At 42.9% G+C, this 17,000-nt stretch overlaps 2 protein-coding genes across 3 annotated transcripts; both read right to left on the reverse strand.

Annotated features, from left to right (window-relative positions):
* Positions 1–251: 251 nt before the first annotated feature.
* BUB3 (BUB3 mitotic checkpoint protein) lies at positions 252–13,365 on the reverse strand. 2 transcript variants are annotated; one of them, XM_075717651.1, is made up of 8 exons: positions 13,231–13,365; positions 10,796–10,990; positions 9,546–9,615; positions 7,981–8,132; positions 4,730–4,888; positions 3,127–3,304; positions 2,545–2,761; positions 252–487 (listed from the first exon to the last, which is right to left on the reverse strand). In XM_075717651.1, the coding sequence occupies exons 1-8, from the start codon at positions 13,237–13,239 to the stop codon at positions 478–480; spliced, it is 990 nt and encodes a 329-aa protein (XP_075573766.1). In that variant the 5' UTR covers positions 13,240–13,365; the 3' UTR covers positions 252–477. The 2 variants fall into 2 exon arrangements, with proteins under 2 accessions (XP_075573766.1, XP_009477791.1); XM_009479516.2 differs by lacking the exon at positions 252–487 and having other exon boundaries at positions 2,541–2,761.
* A 1,728-nt stretch (positions 13,366–15,093) lies between these two features.
* On the reverse strand, positions 15,094–16,704 carry HMX2 (H6 family homeobox 2). Its single transcript, XM_075717962.1, has 2 exons — positions 16,428–16,704; positions 15,094–15,641 (listed from the first exon to the last, which is right to left on the reverse strand). Exons 1-2 carry the CDS (start codon positions 16,702–16,704, stop codon positions 15,094–15,096), a joined length of 825 nt encoding a protein of 274 aa, XP_075574077.1.
* Between the last annotated feature and the right edge of the window lie 296 nt (positions 16,705–17,000).

The following is a 17,000-nucleotide window of genomic DNA, read 5'->3' on the forward strand; positions in this document are numbered from 1 at the left end:
TTCCATCAGGAAGATCTAGAACTCAAGAACTCTTGCAACTTAAAGGTTTGGTCTTAATGTTTGTTTCACAAATAGTAAAGGTTGTTACACAAAGTACTTGTTTTCAAAAAACCTACAGATATTTATTGAACAATTATGAGACCATGGGAAGTTTTCATAATTAGATACTACAAAATGTGTTAAGTTTTTATAAAGGTATACACAAAGTCGCCTACTAAATTAGTAGGCGACACTAAATTAGTCGCCTGAACTAATTTAGCTACAGACAGCAGACAAAGAAAACAGTTTGACTAACATTATAAGCAGGAAAGTAATGACAGATTAAGACATACTACAATATACAAACAAATATTTCTTAGTTAAAACCAACATCAGTACAAAGATTGTTCTTCTCACTTCTATTGTTTTAGTTTAGTCTTGTCAGGAGCAGGTGGGCACCTCCTGTAGAGAAGTATCACCAGAAGTCTAAGCAGATCTCTAAGTAGACCTGAAATAAATAAACTGTATTTCAGCAAGCAATTCTTCGAGTAATCATAAGCAAGTAAAACAGTTGACATTCTATAAAAGCAGAAATGTGTAGAAAAACTGCATTCACTTGTATCGAGATACAATATATCAATACAATATATATAGTGATCAAAAAGCTGATCTTTTCTTTTTATCATATGTCACCATCTTGATGCATTTAAGAATGCATCACCCAGAAATGCTAAGCGATTCAAATTAATATGCAAAAAGATCACTATGAAACAACTATTAGTCTTCTGTCCTAAGTAACTTATTTTTAGAATAAGCCAGAGATGACTCACGCTACTCTAACATTCAAATATACGCATCGTTCTTAGTGCCCTAAGGTTGGCACAAGCAACTTGTAAATGTCAGAAAAGCATATAAACCTTGTTAATGTTTTCAGAAATTCATTTAAAGATAGAAACAGGTCCAAAAAGATGCCTGTCTAAATGCATTGCAATTACGTTACAATTATTTTCCAAATACACAGATATGCTCTGTCTTTTCTCAGCTCATTACTGACTCAAACAATTTGCCCTTCTGGGATCAATTGTTTGCTAATAAATAATTGTTTACAGTCACAAAATGATATTAAGGAGTATTCTTATTAGTTTTCCTTCTACAGCCTAATAAGATTCAAAACTAGCTGATTCCCAAGAGTCTAACCTTAACCTTGCTGTGTTTAACAGCCCAGGAAATGACGAACCATCTGTTTCAGAAAATAATGGAGGGCCAAGAGGAAATATTGTTTAATTGTAGATTAACCTCCTCATACGGCAGAATGAAGCATCTACAGAATTAGCAACCATAACTAGCAATGAACAAAAATAACTGAAAGCATCTCTCACTACTACAAGACCAATAGCAGCAAGTAGTCTTCTATCACCCTTTTTTTTTTTTTTTAAATCCTCCCAAATGTATGTAACAAGTACAACCTGATTTTAAAAAAAAAAAGATTTGAATCAACATCTTTGGATTTTTTTTTTTTTTTTTTGCTTGAGGAAGCCAAGAAATAAATACTGAAATAGTTCTGGTTTTATTTTAACACGAGCATCAAAATTATTTTAAAACAAACACCTCCAAGTGAGAGATGGTGTATTTATTCTTCTGTAACTTCCACCTCACATCTCCACAGCGCTAAAATGGCTGCTCCGAAGCAATATACAAGTCACTTAACTGGGGGGGGGCGCGGGGGGGAAGGTCTTGAGGTTTTAAACTCAAGAACTTTGATCACTAAGCAGCTACATAAATAGACACATGTAACATAGTAAATAATGGAGACAACCAGACAAAGTGTAAGACAGTTTGAGTACTAGAAGAAAAAAAAAAAAAAAGAAAAAGCAACAACAAACCACAGGAATTTGAAAATAAAAACAACTGCTCCTGTGCTAGCATAATGACGAGTAGTGCAATTCTGCACTGTGACGGCAATTTTTCTATGTAACATTCATGCCAAAGCGAGCTTAACAGAAATCTTTTACCTCCATCAATCAGTTTGCCCCATTTTGACAGCAACAATGATAGAAAAGTGCGTTATCAGAGGGCTGCAGCAAACTCCAATACACGGGAACCGAGAAAGCTTTTCCTTGATTTTACACAACCTTCCTAGAACAGTATCTAGATTCACTTCTGACTCTGACAGCTGGGTGCATACTCAGCGTGTAAAGATTTCATTAATTCTAAGGTTTAAATAACCAAACACCATAACATTTACACAATTATTCCTGAATTCTTCACTTAATTCTTGAAGCAATGAGCTAGCAATAACTCCACAGCTTCATATAATAGCACCTATTCAAAAAGGATAAGAGTTTGACATTCTTCTACTAAACAACTAGGCACGATTTTATCCATCAGACGTCTATCAACCTACGGATATTGAAAGCTTGGGCAAACAAGATAAAATCAAAACCAACTCTACTGTCAAGCTGCACTATCTACTGGCATCAATAATGCTATTCATGAATTTAGGAAAATTAATAAATCTTGGGATGAATGCTCAGAAAGGCTCAAATACAGGTGAAGCATACTCACTTAGGTTTTGTTTCTGCATCTGTCACTTGGCGAATATAGATACCATCTTCGGGATGTTCAATGTCATCCATTTCATACATATATGAAGAAGCAATGGCAAGGGTAGTTCCATCATTGCTGAAGGCAAGCGATGCTATGCTTGTGGGATACCGATGGAACTGACACAGCCGCTTTTTATTAAACGGATCCCAAATATTTACAAATCCATCAGAACCTCCTGAAAATTAATTTTTAAAAACTGTTTGTAAATTGCAACTGGGAGAATGGTAAGACTGAAAAGATACAGCAAAGGAAGGGAAAACAAACAAACAAAAAAAAGAGAGAGGAAACTCCCTGGAATTACTTTGTCAGTAAAAACGCAGGGTTATACAGAGTTGCATAATTCAGTAGAGAGCACAATGAGTATTTCCCAAAATCCCTGTTAAAGCAATTAACTCTCACTGCATCAAATAATTTAAAAACTCTGCTCATTGCAAGAAATACGATTTCAATGATTAAAAAGTAAGAGCATATGATAGACTGACCTGTTTAAATCAAAACTAAAGGAACTGATGCAAGTGTTACAAAAAGTTGAGCATCTACCTGTAGCAAACGTGTTGTGGACATTATGGAAAGAAATGGCATTAACCGGATAAATCTGCTCAATGTTATTTTCCTTCAAACGGTGACATTTGAATGCATATTTCTTCTTCTGGATTTCTGGACTTGGATCCAAATATTCCACCGCAACACGACCTTCAATAGAACTTAAAACATAACCCTACCAAAAAAAATTTGGGAGATATGCATTTTACAATCAGAGAAAAGATTGCAACACAATTTATCTTATACCCCTCTGAATTCAAATAAATGAAGTCTTAGATTGTGTACAACCAGAAATTGTTTGTTACCACAGATCCATGGCATCATCAATACAATCTGCTTCTAAGAAAGATGTAGAAAAAAGCTGAGAGATTCTCATTGCACTATAGTTTTAAGCTGACAGTGAGGCTTTTAATCACTCCTGAACATCCAAACACAAGTTGATTCAGGGGGAAAAAAAAAAAAAAAATGTTAAGAGTTAAGAACTCCTTGTATTTGCCCACCTATCCCCCTGGGCCTAAATATCTCTAATATTAGAGATACTCACGGGACTATTTAGTTTCAGAATTACATTACATTAAAATTAGTTCAGAGCTTTATACCAGCAACTAAACACTCAAGTTGAAATAATAATTAAGTTTCACTGAAAATACAAGTGCTGTCCACTTATCTGGTTAATTACAGTCCTGACTTAGAGCAACCCGAGATGCTTTTATTATAACTTCTGAGTTAAGCCCATAATAGATCTTTTCAGAAATAGGACTGTAATGGTATCTAGCCATAGTAAGGTTCTTTAAAATCCATAATACAATGCAATCTGGAAGATCAGCTTGTTTTACTATAACTAGGACTGAAAATGGACAAAGCGTTCATGCCAATTCAAGAACAAGTAACCAGGTCTCCCAATTCCTGTACTATCGCTATGCACATGGGAAAACTCCCTTCCAAATTAGTTTGTCAGAAAAAGCTAATCTTGCTTTCTGAAGTAGAGAGAAATACCACAGACACACTGTGTTTACCTGCAGGGAACAGGTTGTTCCATGTAGGTTAAATTGTACATCTAAATTGTACAATTCCCCCTAGATAACAGATCATAGGTTCTTGAGTGCAGGGGACAGATTTTTTTTTTTTTTTAAAAAACTTTGAAAGACATTCATATAGTTTTAATCTTGCCCCTGTCACAGCCTGTTGAAGAACCTAGAGCTACAATGCATAAAGGCTGCTGAGCAGCTGCCAATTCTGTCTTCCTCTCTTCTACTGGGGAGGGGAGTGTTTGTTTTTTTAATTACATGTCAGCATTGTGATGCATTAAAGAGGTTATTTTAAAAAAAGGAGACAAAACAGAGAAAAAAAAAAATGAAAACATAACACACTGGTAAGTCAGCAGCAAACATTCCTAAACTGCACTATTAAAAAGAATTAACCTGGAACAGGGAGCCTCAACACCAGTTTTTTTTTCCTCCCTCCCAGAGTTTGATTACAAAACTTTGCAGACCAGAAATTTTTTAAAATGAAAGAAAGATGCAGGAAACTTGAAATATAAATCACCATTTTTCCTAAAGAATGTTCACTAGAAATATAATTACTGACATGGTTTCCATACCTGTTTATTCGGGAACGCTCTGATACAGCGGGTCTGGTATTTCAGACTTGATTCTCTTCGCTGCTGAACATAACCCATGTTCCGCAAATCCCACACCAGCACTCTCCGACCTGCCGTCCCCACAATTAGTCTATCTCCAGACACAGAAAGCGTGTAGACCTTTAAAAAAAGTAAATTACAATATTTAACTCTTATCAGCCTGGATATGCATTGCTCTTTGTACAAAATAAAATGTCAGCAACATGCAATAACAAAACAGGTGACATCTACAATGAAGTCTATAGCTACAGATTTCCCCTTTGCTTCAATTTACAACTCAAATTTGGGATAAAGAGCAGTAGTGTGCAGCTGGTTAGTGCTAAAACACTGATGCAGCGTTTCAGAAGCTCACCCTTAATTCTGTACCCTAGCACATCGCTGGAAAATCAAGCCCAACGCAGCACCATACTACATGTAACAAATTTAGCAAAAAAATTTAATATGCATATGCACTTGTGCAATCCTAAAATTCAAGCACGTTTGTTCAGTTACCAGTCTCCAGATCTCAGTGATATCTAAATAATCTTCCACACACGAGATTTCTTCCTTTTGCTGGCATTTACCTGTATTTTAAATGTTACAAGTGTACAGAAGTATTTATCTATCATTCAAAAGGGAAATCAGTATTATTCATGTTTTCTTCAAAAATTATTTCAAGCGTTTATTGGATATTTCAAGGCAAGAGGAAAATAGATACACAGTAATGGGAGGTGGGGAGGGCATGGATATTGGAATTCATCTGCACAGCTTGCATTCCCCACTATCAATTCATGATCCTGCCGTTTAGTCCTACAATACCACATCACGCATTTTCTTCTCAGTTTTCCTCCATCTGGTAATCACGTGTTTTTCTTTTTAAACAGAATACTTCAAGTTGAGCTTCATGTTAATAAAGGGAAATAAATTGCCAAGAAATCATTTTAAAAACCCCAGCACTTTGTCTATTTTAATAAAACTAAGTGAAATTGAAGGAAGCAATATGCTCAACAAAACTGTGGCTTGGAATTTCAACTCCACTCCAAAGATTTGCTCAGAGGTTCAATTTTTGTTTATCAAATTTCTCAAACAAACATTCAGCACAAAAACTGTTATGTTTACAAATATTACTTGGGATGCAGTTAACCTGGAAATATGTTAAAAAAAGAAAAAGAAAAGAGGTTCAGCCAAAAACTCTGTTATTAAACAAATTAGAAGTTGTTGATACACAAGCAAGATGGAATCCAGCTACCTATAGCTGTCTTGTCACTGAGCTGCTAACAAGAGCAAACTATAAGAATTAACTTTTGAAAAAGTGATGTAATGCAGCCAAATACATAGGAAACAGGTATTGTATATACCTTTGAACAAGAATCAAAAGTTTAAGAGATCTGGTATCCTGCCAGAAGGATTCGATTTACTTTTGGCATATGCTTGTACAATTTCACTCAAGCACCCCGTTTCACTTTCTGGTTCTCTGATAAAGCCCAATAAAGCTATTTGGTTCTGGTAAGACTGCACTGAAATATCAGACAAAACCACTTTTCATTTGCTATAAACATTTCTGGAGAAATTATGTTTTCAAAACATTAATTTCTAATAAAAAAAAAAAAACTAAGGGGACAGGTGTGTACGTGTGTGGGTATATGTATATAAAGCTTCCTTTAACCAATCCACATTCATTCAGCATGCATTCTTGCTCTAAAATGTGATTACTGAATTTCTCTCTTAAGACCTCAGTCTTAAGATGGGAAATGTCTTAAATGTTCACACAGGAGTTGCCTAAAATTTCTGATGATCCCAACTGCCAAATCTCACTTCGGTATAAAAAGGGCAAGAAAACTTTGAGCCAACAGTAGTTACACACTTAAACAAGACAGTTTTTCAAATCTCCCTTCGTTAGTGATGTAAAAATTGATTCAAAAATATTAACAAACATTATATAAAATGTGTTTGTATACATGTATGGAAACAAAGGCATGAAGAACATTAAATATCTTAAATCTTCTTTACAAACTGATGTCACACCTGTACAGTAAGTATTCTTTCTACACCACACAATCATAAATCAAATGAAACCATTGTCATGCAGTTGAGTAGGTGTACACATTTATCAAAGGCAGTATTAAAAAAATGACATAATGAACCTTGCTGAACCAATAAGCAGCTTGATTCACTGTGGCTGTCCATTATATGATACTCTGTCAGCAATTTATCACAGTTCTTTACATGCTACATACAACTATAAATCAAAACTAGAAATAATGCAATTACTTTATTCTGAACAAAGGTCTTGCCAGAAGTAGATTCAGCTATGTTGTAACAAAAGTAATAGCTATTTAGATGCAATAGGGAACGTAATGATGGCTCACAATTATGACTCGACAATACGATGTGACAAAGCTAAATGAAATTTTAAAAAGGTATAGGCAAAAGAAAATATTCATATGCAAAATTATCCATCAATCCAGCCTGTGTTTAGGAGTCTGAAAAAAACACAAATTACTGTTCTATAATTCTTTCAATGACACCACTGTAAACAGTATAAAGATTAACACACCATATAACCATTAGAAAAAGCTTAAGACATTACATTTTACCTTCTTTCTCTTGGTCTCTCATTAGCACAGAGGATTTTAGTATTAGGAGAATGTCAGAATTTACTAGACATTACTACAACAACAGGTAAATTACCACACAAGCAATTCTGTTCAACCTCTTAATACAAATGAAAAAAAAAAAAAAAACCCCAAAATATTATTTCAGGCAACATAATTGGCCCCCTATTATATCTCTATGCACATTTCAAACCAATCAGACCTTATGACTGCCAGGATCTGATATATCTAGAAGTCTTAACATTTAAGGAAATTGACAGGGCATATTACAATTAAGCCAAGGATTATTAATGATTACGTCAATTTCACAGACTGGTTTTTGTTAGGTTTTCCTTCCTCGAGTTTGTTTTAATTTAAAAGAATTTGGTCCATCAGGAGTGCGAAGAATTAAGGTATGCTCTCCTATCTATGGATGAAAGCTCAAAGCCTTAACCTAAAATCGCAAATACACCCTGAATATCAGTATTTCAAAATGCAACGTTTTCACATTTTAAAAACCATTAAACGCAACTTTTCAAATTCAGTTCAGTTTAAGACAGTGTCCTGTATGGTGATGTTTGACCAGTCACTGGGTGTATTATTTAACGTATCACCTGGAATTCAGCACCCAGTACGTACCTTTTCAGGTTGAGAGAAGGTTCCTGCATTACAAGGAGTTCTGGGATCCCACAGCTTAACCGTTTGATCCCAGCTTCCAGTCACCATGACGTTCACTTCTGGGCAATACTCAACACACCTGATAGGAGCATCATGAGCACCAACAAGGTTTTCTGTAAGACAATGCAATGTATTGTAACTTTATTGGCTCTACAAACAGTCAGAATCTGTTGAAAAAAAGAATAAAGGACACACTACTGCAGTACAAACACACTATTTGCTAACATTCCCACAGGTGTGTTGATATGCTTGGAGTCCCTTTCTGGATAGTTCAGTCTTCAGAAGCATAACTTTTGCAAAGATCAGAAATGTTAAATTTATAAACTTATGTCTCCTGAAATTATGAAAGAAAGTTAAGAATTTTAGGCAGCCACATTGAGATCTTCAGAGGCATAAAGAATTGTTCAGTATCAAATGGTATCACCACCCGTGACACAGACACTAATGAAAAGGACTTAAGCTTGTATATATTAACATTACAACAAAAGAAAGGAATATAACTTAATATTTTTATTAATATGTAAATACAAACACTTCTAGGAAGTCATCTATAACAATTATTTGACCTTTTTCATAACATTACTGCAAACACAAGTTTACAAAGCCCTGGCTGGTTCTGGTGACCACATTTGTCTCAGGCTGAGGTTTGCTTTTCTCTTTAAAACACACACAAACATGCAAAAAAACTAGACAAATTAGCTCCGTATTTTGCACCAATGAGGCACTAGAACTGTGTTACTTTTGAGCAATATTTTGTTAGAAAAAAAATGTAGTACAAGGCCATGATGTTTGACAAAGCAAAAGCTTTATACACGTTCTGCCATATGTGTGAAAGACCATTCTAAGTAAGTCTAAACCACAAAACCTTTGGAAAATAACATGCTCAGTTTTAGTTCAGCTTAGCTAATTCCCCCTAATTGAGACACAGTAGCCTATGGCAGAGCAGGATTATCATCAGAAATCCGATTCAAGGCATCCTACAGCAAGGATCTACCAAAGTTTCTGGCAAACTGCCAAACGCTTCCATGCTTTTAGGTGGTACTTATTAGGGCCGCTAGTTATTCTGCTAAAGGTACATATGACATGAACCTTAAATCGACAGTGCGACAAGCATATAGCTATTTCCTTTCTCTGCATTTTCATCTTAAAGTAAGTAAATAAAAAAAGAAATACACATGTAAAATACATCCATGAATACTCAACACAGGAAAAGTTTAAGCCCTCAGTTTGGCAGCAGCGCATTCAGCCCTCCTGTTAAAGGTGCTCTAGCACAATCTTCACTTACACGGTAAGGAATGCTGCCTTGTTCCGTGTCTCGGTGACAAGAAAGGGCTGCACAGCATAGGAGACTGCTCAGCACTAACACTGACCACTTAGATCAACAGAGGTTTATAATCAACATCTGAACAGCTACTACTAAAATATCCCACATTTAAAAAACTTGAAACTTATTCCGCTCATGGGAGTATATAAATCCGAAGCTTAGGCCAGTTGTCGAGACCACCGACAGAATTCAAGCTGCTTACCTTGGTCCGTGTTTAGATCATGCATTTTCAGTTGCTGATCTAATCCTCCACTCCAGGCATGGGTAGGATCCTAGAAAGCAAAAAATTTCACCTTATGACACACGTTAAGTTTCCCTGGCTGCTATACACTTAGTCTCTTAGGCTCATAACATGGGACTTGCTTTCTAGAGTTTTGAGAGGATGGGAATTAAGACACATGGGTTAAGATCCAGCCCAGATCTAAACATGCAGACGACAGAAGCTTCCCAAAACATTTAAGTAAAGCACTTTGACCTATACTATTTTTTTTTTTTAATTTCAAAGTAAAACTAAAAAGAAACAGAAGCCGTTAGAGACTATATCAAATAATTTCTATTTCTGTAACAGCAAAACACACAATGCTTATTTTTAAGTGACCACCAACCTAAGCCAGTTCCACCTAATTGAAGTGTATTCCTTCTAAAACTAATTTGGAAACTAGAAACCGCTTGAGAACCTGTGTGTTGATCCACAGTACAGTATTAGCTACGTGACAAAACGTTCCGTGAAAAAAGCACAAGCAGAATTAAAAATTTAAACTGATCCTTAAAATATTCAGTAACATATCAAGACGAAGTCACTGGAGGACATGCCAGAATACAATGCAAAAAAAAAAAGCTGTGAATTGAAACCTTCCATTAAAAAAAAAAAAAAAAAAAAAAAGAAGGGACAAAACAAACAAACAAAAAAAAGTGGCACCAATAACTTAAACCATTCATATTTCAAATCCAGTGCATTAAAAATACAGAAATCAAGTATCTGTTAAATGGCTCACTTGGAACAATGCCATGTTTCCAAAACAACCCAAAATGAGAATGTTAAGAAGAAAAGAAAAATTGTCTATAGGCATTTATTGTGAATAATGATTTCTGGCTATATACTATCAGTCCAACTTTTTGTAAGAAACACGCACACAATTTACCATGCCATCGCAGAAACAGCACAAACCAGCTCAAATTACTTTTCCCTACCGCTTCTAGCAGAAGTAAATTACTTGCATGCCTGCACCCTTCACAGGAAATATCTATATTTAGGACTAGAATGATGTTCATTAAAAGAAGAATAATTGGCAGAAGTAAGCTTTTTTTTTTAACCTAGGTTTCAGGTAGGATTTCACTATCCCTTTAATTTCAGGGACTGAAAATTTCTCGTGTACCTTGGACATTATATGTCTATAAAATAATAATTTTAAAAAAAGAAATAAAACAAACCTCCACACCTCACACACTTACATAAAAAGCACAGTCAAGGACAGCTCCTGAATGTTGATATTTGAGTCTCATAGTGTTGGCAGGAACATCATAGAGCCGCACAGTCGTGTCCCAGGATGAAACAAGCAGAAACTGAGATGTATTTGGACTGAACTTTACTGATGAAATACCATCATCTGGAGTTTGATTTAGTTTGAATTCGTTTGATCCCGTCATCTAAAGAGAAGACAATAACGCACAGATACAATTTTAGTAATAACAAGACCATAAGCCTAGGCGAGTTAGTTAGCTAACTGATCCATCTTAAAGGTAACTTGAGGTAGACCTGCAAAGGTTGCTAGCTTTTACACAGAAAGAGTTCAGAACACCCAGATTTCTGACAAACTCACTAAAACTCAGGATGCTAATCCCTGTCCAAAGCCTCAACAAATTCATCACCCTATAGAGAGCTTTTAAGTTTAAATATCAAATATAACATGGAATAAACAGTACAAAAAGTTTATTATTATTATCTATAAGTTTAGATATTGTTACTTACAAATACATTTTTCCGCCATGCTACTGTGTATGTGGCTGTATTTTTAAAAGTAAATATTTATAAATTACTGTGAGCATCAAGAAGTCACTTTAAAAAAAAAAAACACATGCAGACAGAAAGGAATCTGATTTGAAAACTCCAACAAGCAGCACTGATTTGTTCCCAATTTGGTATGACTGTCATAAGCTTCCAAGAATTGCAATTGGATCATCTTTTAAATAGTTTCGGGTTCTCTGCAACTTTCCAATCCTTAGGCTTCCACAAGTGCTAGAAAGTATTTCCAATAAAGGATTTCCCCCCCCCCCCCCCCCCCCCCTCAGAGTCTATAGAGGGTCAGATAAGAAAGTTATGCTTTGTGGGGTACTGAAATGTAGACCAAACGCGTAAATGTGATGTGACTGGAAAAAAAGTAGCAACAATTCAACGACAGATCAATGACTCTGAAGGTAACTGCAGCACTCACTTCATAGGACTAGTTAGCTGTTTATACAAAAATTCAAAGGAGGGGAGCAAAGGCTATGAACAGCAAATTTCAGCTGGGAAGACAGCGCAGACCTTACAAACACTCTGAAAGAAGAAAGCATTCATTGCACATACACCAACAAAACCGCCAAAACTTTTTTTTAAGGCTTCAGAAGGCCTTAACAGCACATCTCCCTTATGCTGAAAGGGCAGCGAAGTAAATTAGCTCAGATTTTCTCTAACACTATCACCCCTGAATTTGTATGTACAGCTGCAGAGGTTACAATTAGACCTCCAAGAATAAATCAAGAGAAAACAAGCAGAAGAACTAGGACAAGGTTCAAATTTAGCGCACAGTTATTCTAGTTCAGCACTTGTCAGTAACTGAACAATCATCAAGTTGTATAAGAATGCGAGCACTACACATTCTTACACTGGAAAAATTTCCTAAGTGGGAGCCTTTAGTAGGTGTTCTGTAAGACATCCTACAAAAAAAAAACACAGAAAAAGCCAAAACCCAACCACTACGTAAACACAAATTGCTATTTCTGCTATTTAAACGTGAAGTGATAAAAAAACCCTTTTAATAATAGAAAATAAAAACGTCTTTAGCTCCTTTTTTCAGCTCTGCTTTGGGAATACTTGGGCAAAAGACAGATATGCTTGAGAATTTGCCACACATATTTCTCTATGAACACTATAGAGAATTCAGCGGCACCTTCATCATGCTTTAAATGGTGAAATGTACCTCAGTGGGTATTTCAGATGGATGTACAAAGACATGAGATCTAAAGGAATTCAGAACAACTATGAGAATTAGACTAGACGCACTAATTGCCTTATCTGCTTGTGGCAGAAAACTCAAATAACAAACATGAGGATTTGAGGCGCCTGGTACAACCTTTACTAACCAGCCCAAAAGCAATCAACAAGCAGCACTCCAGAAAGCAAAGTTCCTTACAGCAGAAACCTGAAAGGATCTCCCAAAGGTATTTTTAATGCAGAAAAAAAAATTATAAAATATCAGAATTTAAGGATATCCTACCTTTTACATATGATACTAAAAAAAAAAAAAAAAATCCCCCACACAAAGAGATCTGCAGATTTTCACAAATGCAGTTGCTTCACAACCGGGATTGCCAAACAACAGTACCTGTCACGCCCACAACAAAGTCCTGGTAAAATTTTCAAGCACCACAAGAAATAACTCATAACGAAGACGTTATAGGGAAGATGCATGCTGCTGAAACTACGATGCCGACTTAACTACGGGGTGCACCTTTGCGATGCCATCATTTTTTACTGAACAAGAAATCGGTGCTTTCGCAGCTCCCCTTAACATAGCACGCTTTATCACTTAGCTAGGTGGCAAGCGTTTCTCGAACAAAGCAGGCCGCTTTGTTGAAAGCGTTACGAGGAGCGGTCTCTACTTTCGTTAAGAAGACATTAAAGGTACCGTTTTCATCTTGCACGAGTTCCTCTCGCTGCTCCACGCAACGCCAAGGAAAAGCTTTCTTCCTGCAGCAGCGGATTAGGGAAGCGCTGAGGCGCCAGGAAGCGCACGGCCGCTCTCGCAGTCCGGTGCCGGAGAAGCGCGTCGGGAGGCGGGAGGTGCTGCGGCGGGAAGGGAGGAGAGTGAGGAAGAGCCCGAGAACCGCGGGAGGGCCCAGAGTAGCGGCGGAAACGCTCCGACACCCGCGGCCCCACCGGGGAACGGACGCCAAGCCGGGGCACGGCGGGATGGGGCACGGCGGGATAGGCCGCGGCGCCCGGCGCGGCTGAGGGGAGGCAGCCGCCAGCCCGGGAGCGGGGAGGCCGGCCGCAGGCCGAGGCGCCCGATCCGCCGAGGCGCTGCCCCGCGACGCAGGCCGGGCTGTACCGCGCAGCTGCCCGGTGCCGGTCTCACCTGGTCGCTCGGCCCAGGCCCGCGCCTCCGGCCTGCCGCCAACCGCCGTCGCCAACCGCCGCTGCCAACCGCGCGCAGGCGCACTCCCGCCCATCCAGGCCGCGCCGCTGCGCTATTGGCCGGTTCGAAAGGGCGGGACTGCGCGTCCCGGCGTGCCCCGCGCGCCCGCAGCGCCCAGCCGGCCGCCGCGGTGCATGCCGGGACCTGTAGTCCGCCGGGGCCGGGGCGAGGCCCGGGCGAGGCCGGGGCCGCGGCCGCCGCTCCCCGCCGCTCCCGTTATCATCAGCGGCTGCTGCCGGCGGTCCCTGGGCGGCGGCGCTGCGGCCCTCCCCGAAGGAGCCACACGGGAGGGGCTGCGGCGGCCTCACCCCCGCCCCGGGGCCGCTGTCGGGGTGAGCGCCGGCCGGGCCCCCCCGCGGGAGGCGGCGGCGGGACCGGGCCCCGGCAGGTCCCAGCCAGGCCCGTGCCGCGGGGGTGGGGGCGGCTACTGCCGGGCCGTAACAGCGCCTACGGGCAAACCCGAAATACCAATTATTCCCCCTAAAACAAACCAACCAAAAAAAAAAATCCGAAAGGCGGCGTCGACGGCACGGGCAGCCGGGCGCCGGTGCTCACCTCGATGTCCCCGCCGGCAGCGGGGCGGAGCTCAGCCCGGGCAAGGGCAGCACCGGGCAAACCGGGCTCGACGGCTTAAAACACCGGCTGCGAACCGCCCGGGAGCTTTCTCCTTCCCACGCACCGAAAATCTCCGTATTTATTCCTTCGGATCGTTTACTTTTCTCCTTTTTTTTTTTTTTTTTTGTCGTTACCCCGTGAAGGCACCCGGTTACTGCTGCTGTAAACATCCCCCCCGCGCCCGGTACCGGCGGTACCCGCGGGGCCGGTGGCCGCGGCTTAAATACCCCTTGCTGCGGGATTCCCTGCAGGAAACGAGATAACGAGCAGGAGGCAGAACAAAATAAAAATAACAATTAAAAATTAACAACAAAAAAAAAACCACATATCGGCGTTACACGGCGTTTTCCCTCTCCCGTCCACCGGCTCCCCGCCGTGCCCGGCCGGGCTGCGGGGCACCCCCCGGGCCCCGGCGGGAAGACGCGAGCGAGCTGGCAAATTTACAAACGAGGCTTAAAACGTTTTATTTTTTTTTCCCCCTTTCTTTAAAAATATTTACAGATCTGAAATAACGCTTTTTTAATTTTTTTTTTTTTTTTTTTCTTTTCAAGTGGCAGGATTAGCGGGAGGGGAGGACGGGGGGGTGCCCCCGGTGCCCCGGGCTCTCCGGTTGCCCATCCCTCCCATCAGTTTCGTTCCTCCGGCCCCGCCGCGGAGGCGGCCCGAGGCCCCGCACGGAGCCCCCCGGCTCCGGTGCCGGCCCCGACGGGGCGGCCGCGGGGTGGGGATGGCGGCGGCTCAGTAGTCGATCTTGTTGTAGAGGTTGTAGAGCGGTAAGGCCGAGAGGTTGCTGCCGGGGTAGTAGAGAGGGGCGGGGAAGGCGATGGACCGGGGCACCGGCACTCGGAGGAGGGAATTGTCTCTAAACACCAGCGGCATCCCCACCAGAGTCTGCGCCGAGGCGTGGGCCATGTTGGCCGCCTCCAGCTCGGCCGAAAGCTGCCGTTTCCACTTGTTCCTGCGGTTCTGGAACCAGGTCTTCACCTGGGTCTCGGTGAGCTGCAGGCTGGAGGCCAGGCAGGCCCGCTCCGAGCTGCTCAGGTAGCGCTTCATGTCGAAGGTGGACTCCAGCTGATAGACCTGGCTGCGGCTGAACACCGTGCGCGTCTTCTTCTTGGCGGCGCCGGCCTGCCGGTCCCCGCCGTCGCGCTGCCGGTCCCCGCAGGAAGGCGAGGAGGCGCCCAGCGGCTTCTCCTTCTCCTCCTTACAGTCCTGCGGCGGGGGCGAGAGGAAGGACCCCCGCTCCCCGCCGCCCGCCGCCGCCGCTCCGCTCCCCTTGGTGCTGCCTGCAACAGAGCCAAGCGCGGGGGTCGCACGGCGGCCGGTACCGGCACCCCCGACGGCAGAGACACCCCCCCCCCGCCGCCCCGGCGAGCCCCCGAGCAGGCCCCCGCCGCCTCCGCGCCCGGGGGAAGAACCACCGGCGCCGGGGGGAGCCACCCCCTTCCCGGGCTATCCCGGTCCCTCCATCCCATGGACGGACGGACGGACGGACCGACGGACAGGCGGCTGTGCGTGCCTCGGGGAAGGCGGCGGAGCAGCAAGGCTGGGGGTGCTTTCCCAGCCGAGCCGGCAGATTTTACATTATAGCATCGCGTTTACACGGACCGTGTAGTCGGAATTAGGGCTAAAAAAGAAATAGCTTTCCGCCCCTCGCCCGACGCGCTGTAAGTAAGCGGAATGTAAGAAAAACGAGCGTTATCCACCGCAACGCGCCCCTTCGGGGGAACCAACCCCGGGTGGGGTGGAGGGGGGGGGGGGGAAGGAAAAAAAAAAAGGATAAAAAAAAAAGGAAGAAGGGGGGGAGGAAAAAAAAGAAAAAAAAAAGAAAAAAGGGAAAAAAGAAAAAAAAAGGGGGGGAGAAAAAAAAAAAAAAAGCCTCTCTATTTTTAACGGAGCTCCTTCCTCCCCGCGCCAGCCAGGGACGGCGCACATTCCTCTCTTCCCCGAAAGCAGGGAGGGTGCGACATGCCCCCCCCCCTCCCGCCCCAGCGGGGGCCGGGCCGGGGCCGAGCCCCCCGCAGCCCTTCCCGGCGGCCCCGTCCGCCCCGTCCCGTCCCGCCGGTACTCACCGAGGCAGGTGAAGCCGAGGGGCTGGTGCTTGCGGCACGCCTCGGCGGGGCCCTGAGCCTCGGGGCAGAGGCAGCCGCCGTGCTTCCAGCTCTCCTCCGGCTCCTCGTCCTCCGAGGAGAGGGAGAGGGTCCGGCCGCGGGCGGGCCAGGCGGCCCCCCGGCCCCCGGCCTCCCGGGGGGGCTCGGCGCTGCCGCTGCCCAGGATGGACTGGATGGTGAAACTGGAGATGGGAGCAGCCGCCGGACAGCCCTTGCTGGGGTCTTCTTTGCTGCTCATCCTGGGTTCATAAGAAAGCAGAGGAGGGAAGCTCTCGCTTTAGAGGCGCTCGGGGGGCCGGGGCGTGCGGGAGGGGGGGGGGCCGGGAGCATGCGGTGAGGCGGCGGGGGGTTTGTTTTGGGGGGTGTTTTGGAGGTGCCGCTGCCGGCTCTCCCCGCGCCTGCCCAGGCGGACTGCATGCTCCTTCCCCCGCGTCCCTATTGATCTGCGGGCGGCGGGCGGCGGGGCTTCATTTGCATGGAGGTGGCCTCCGCCGCGCCAATCACGGCGGCGGCGGGCCACGGAAAGTTTGGAAA

Source organism: Pelecanus crispus, chromosome 10 (assembly GCF_030463565.1).
Source record: "Pelecanus crispus isolate bPelCri1 chromosome 10, bPelCri1.pri, whole genome shotgun sequence".
NCBI lineage: Eukaryota > Metazoa > Chordata > Aves > Pelecaniformes > Pelecanidae > Pelecanus > Pelecanus crispus.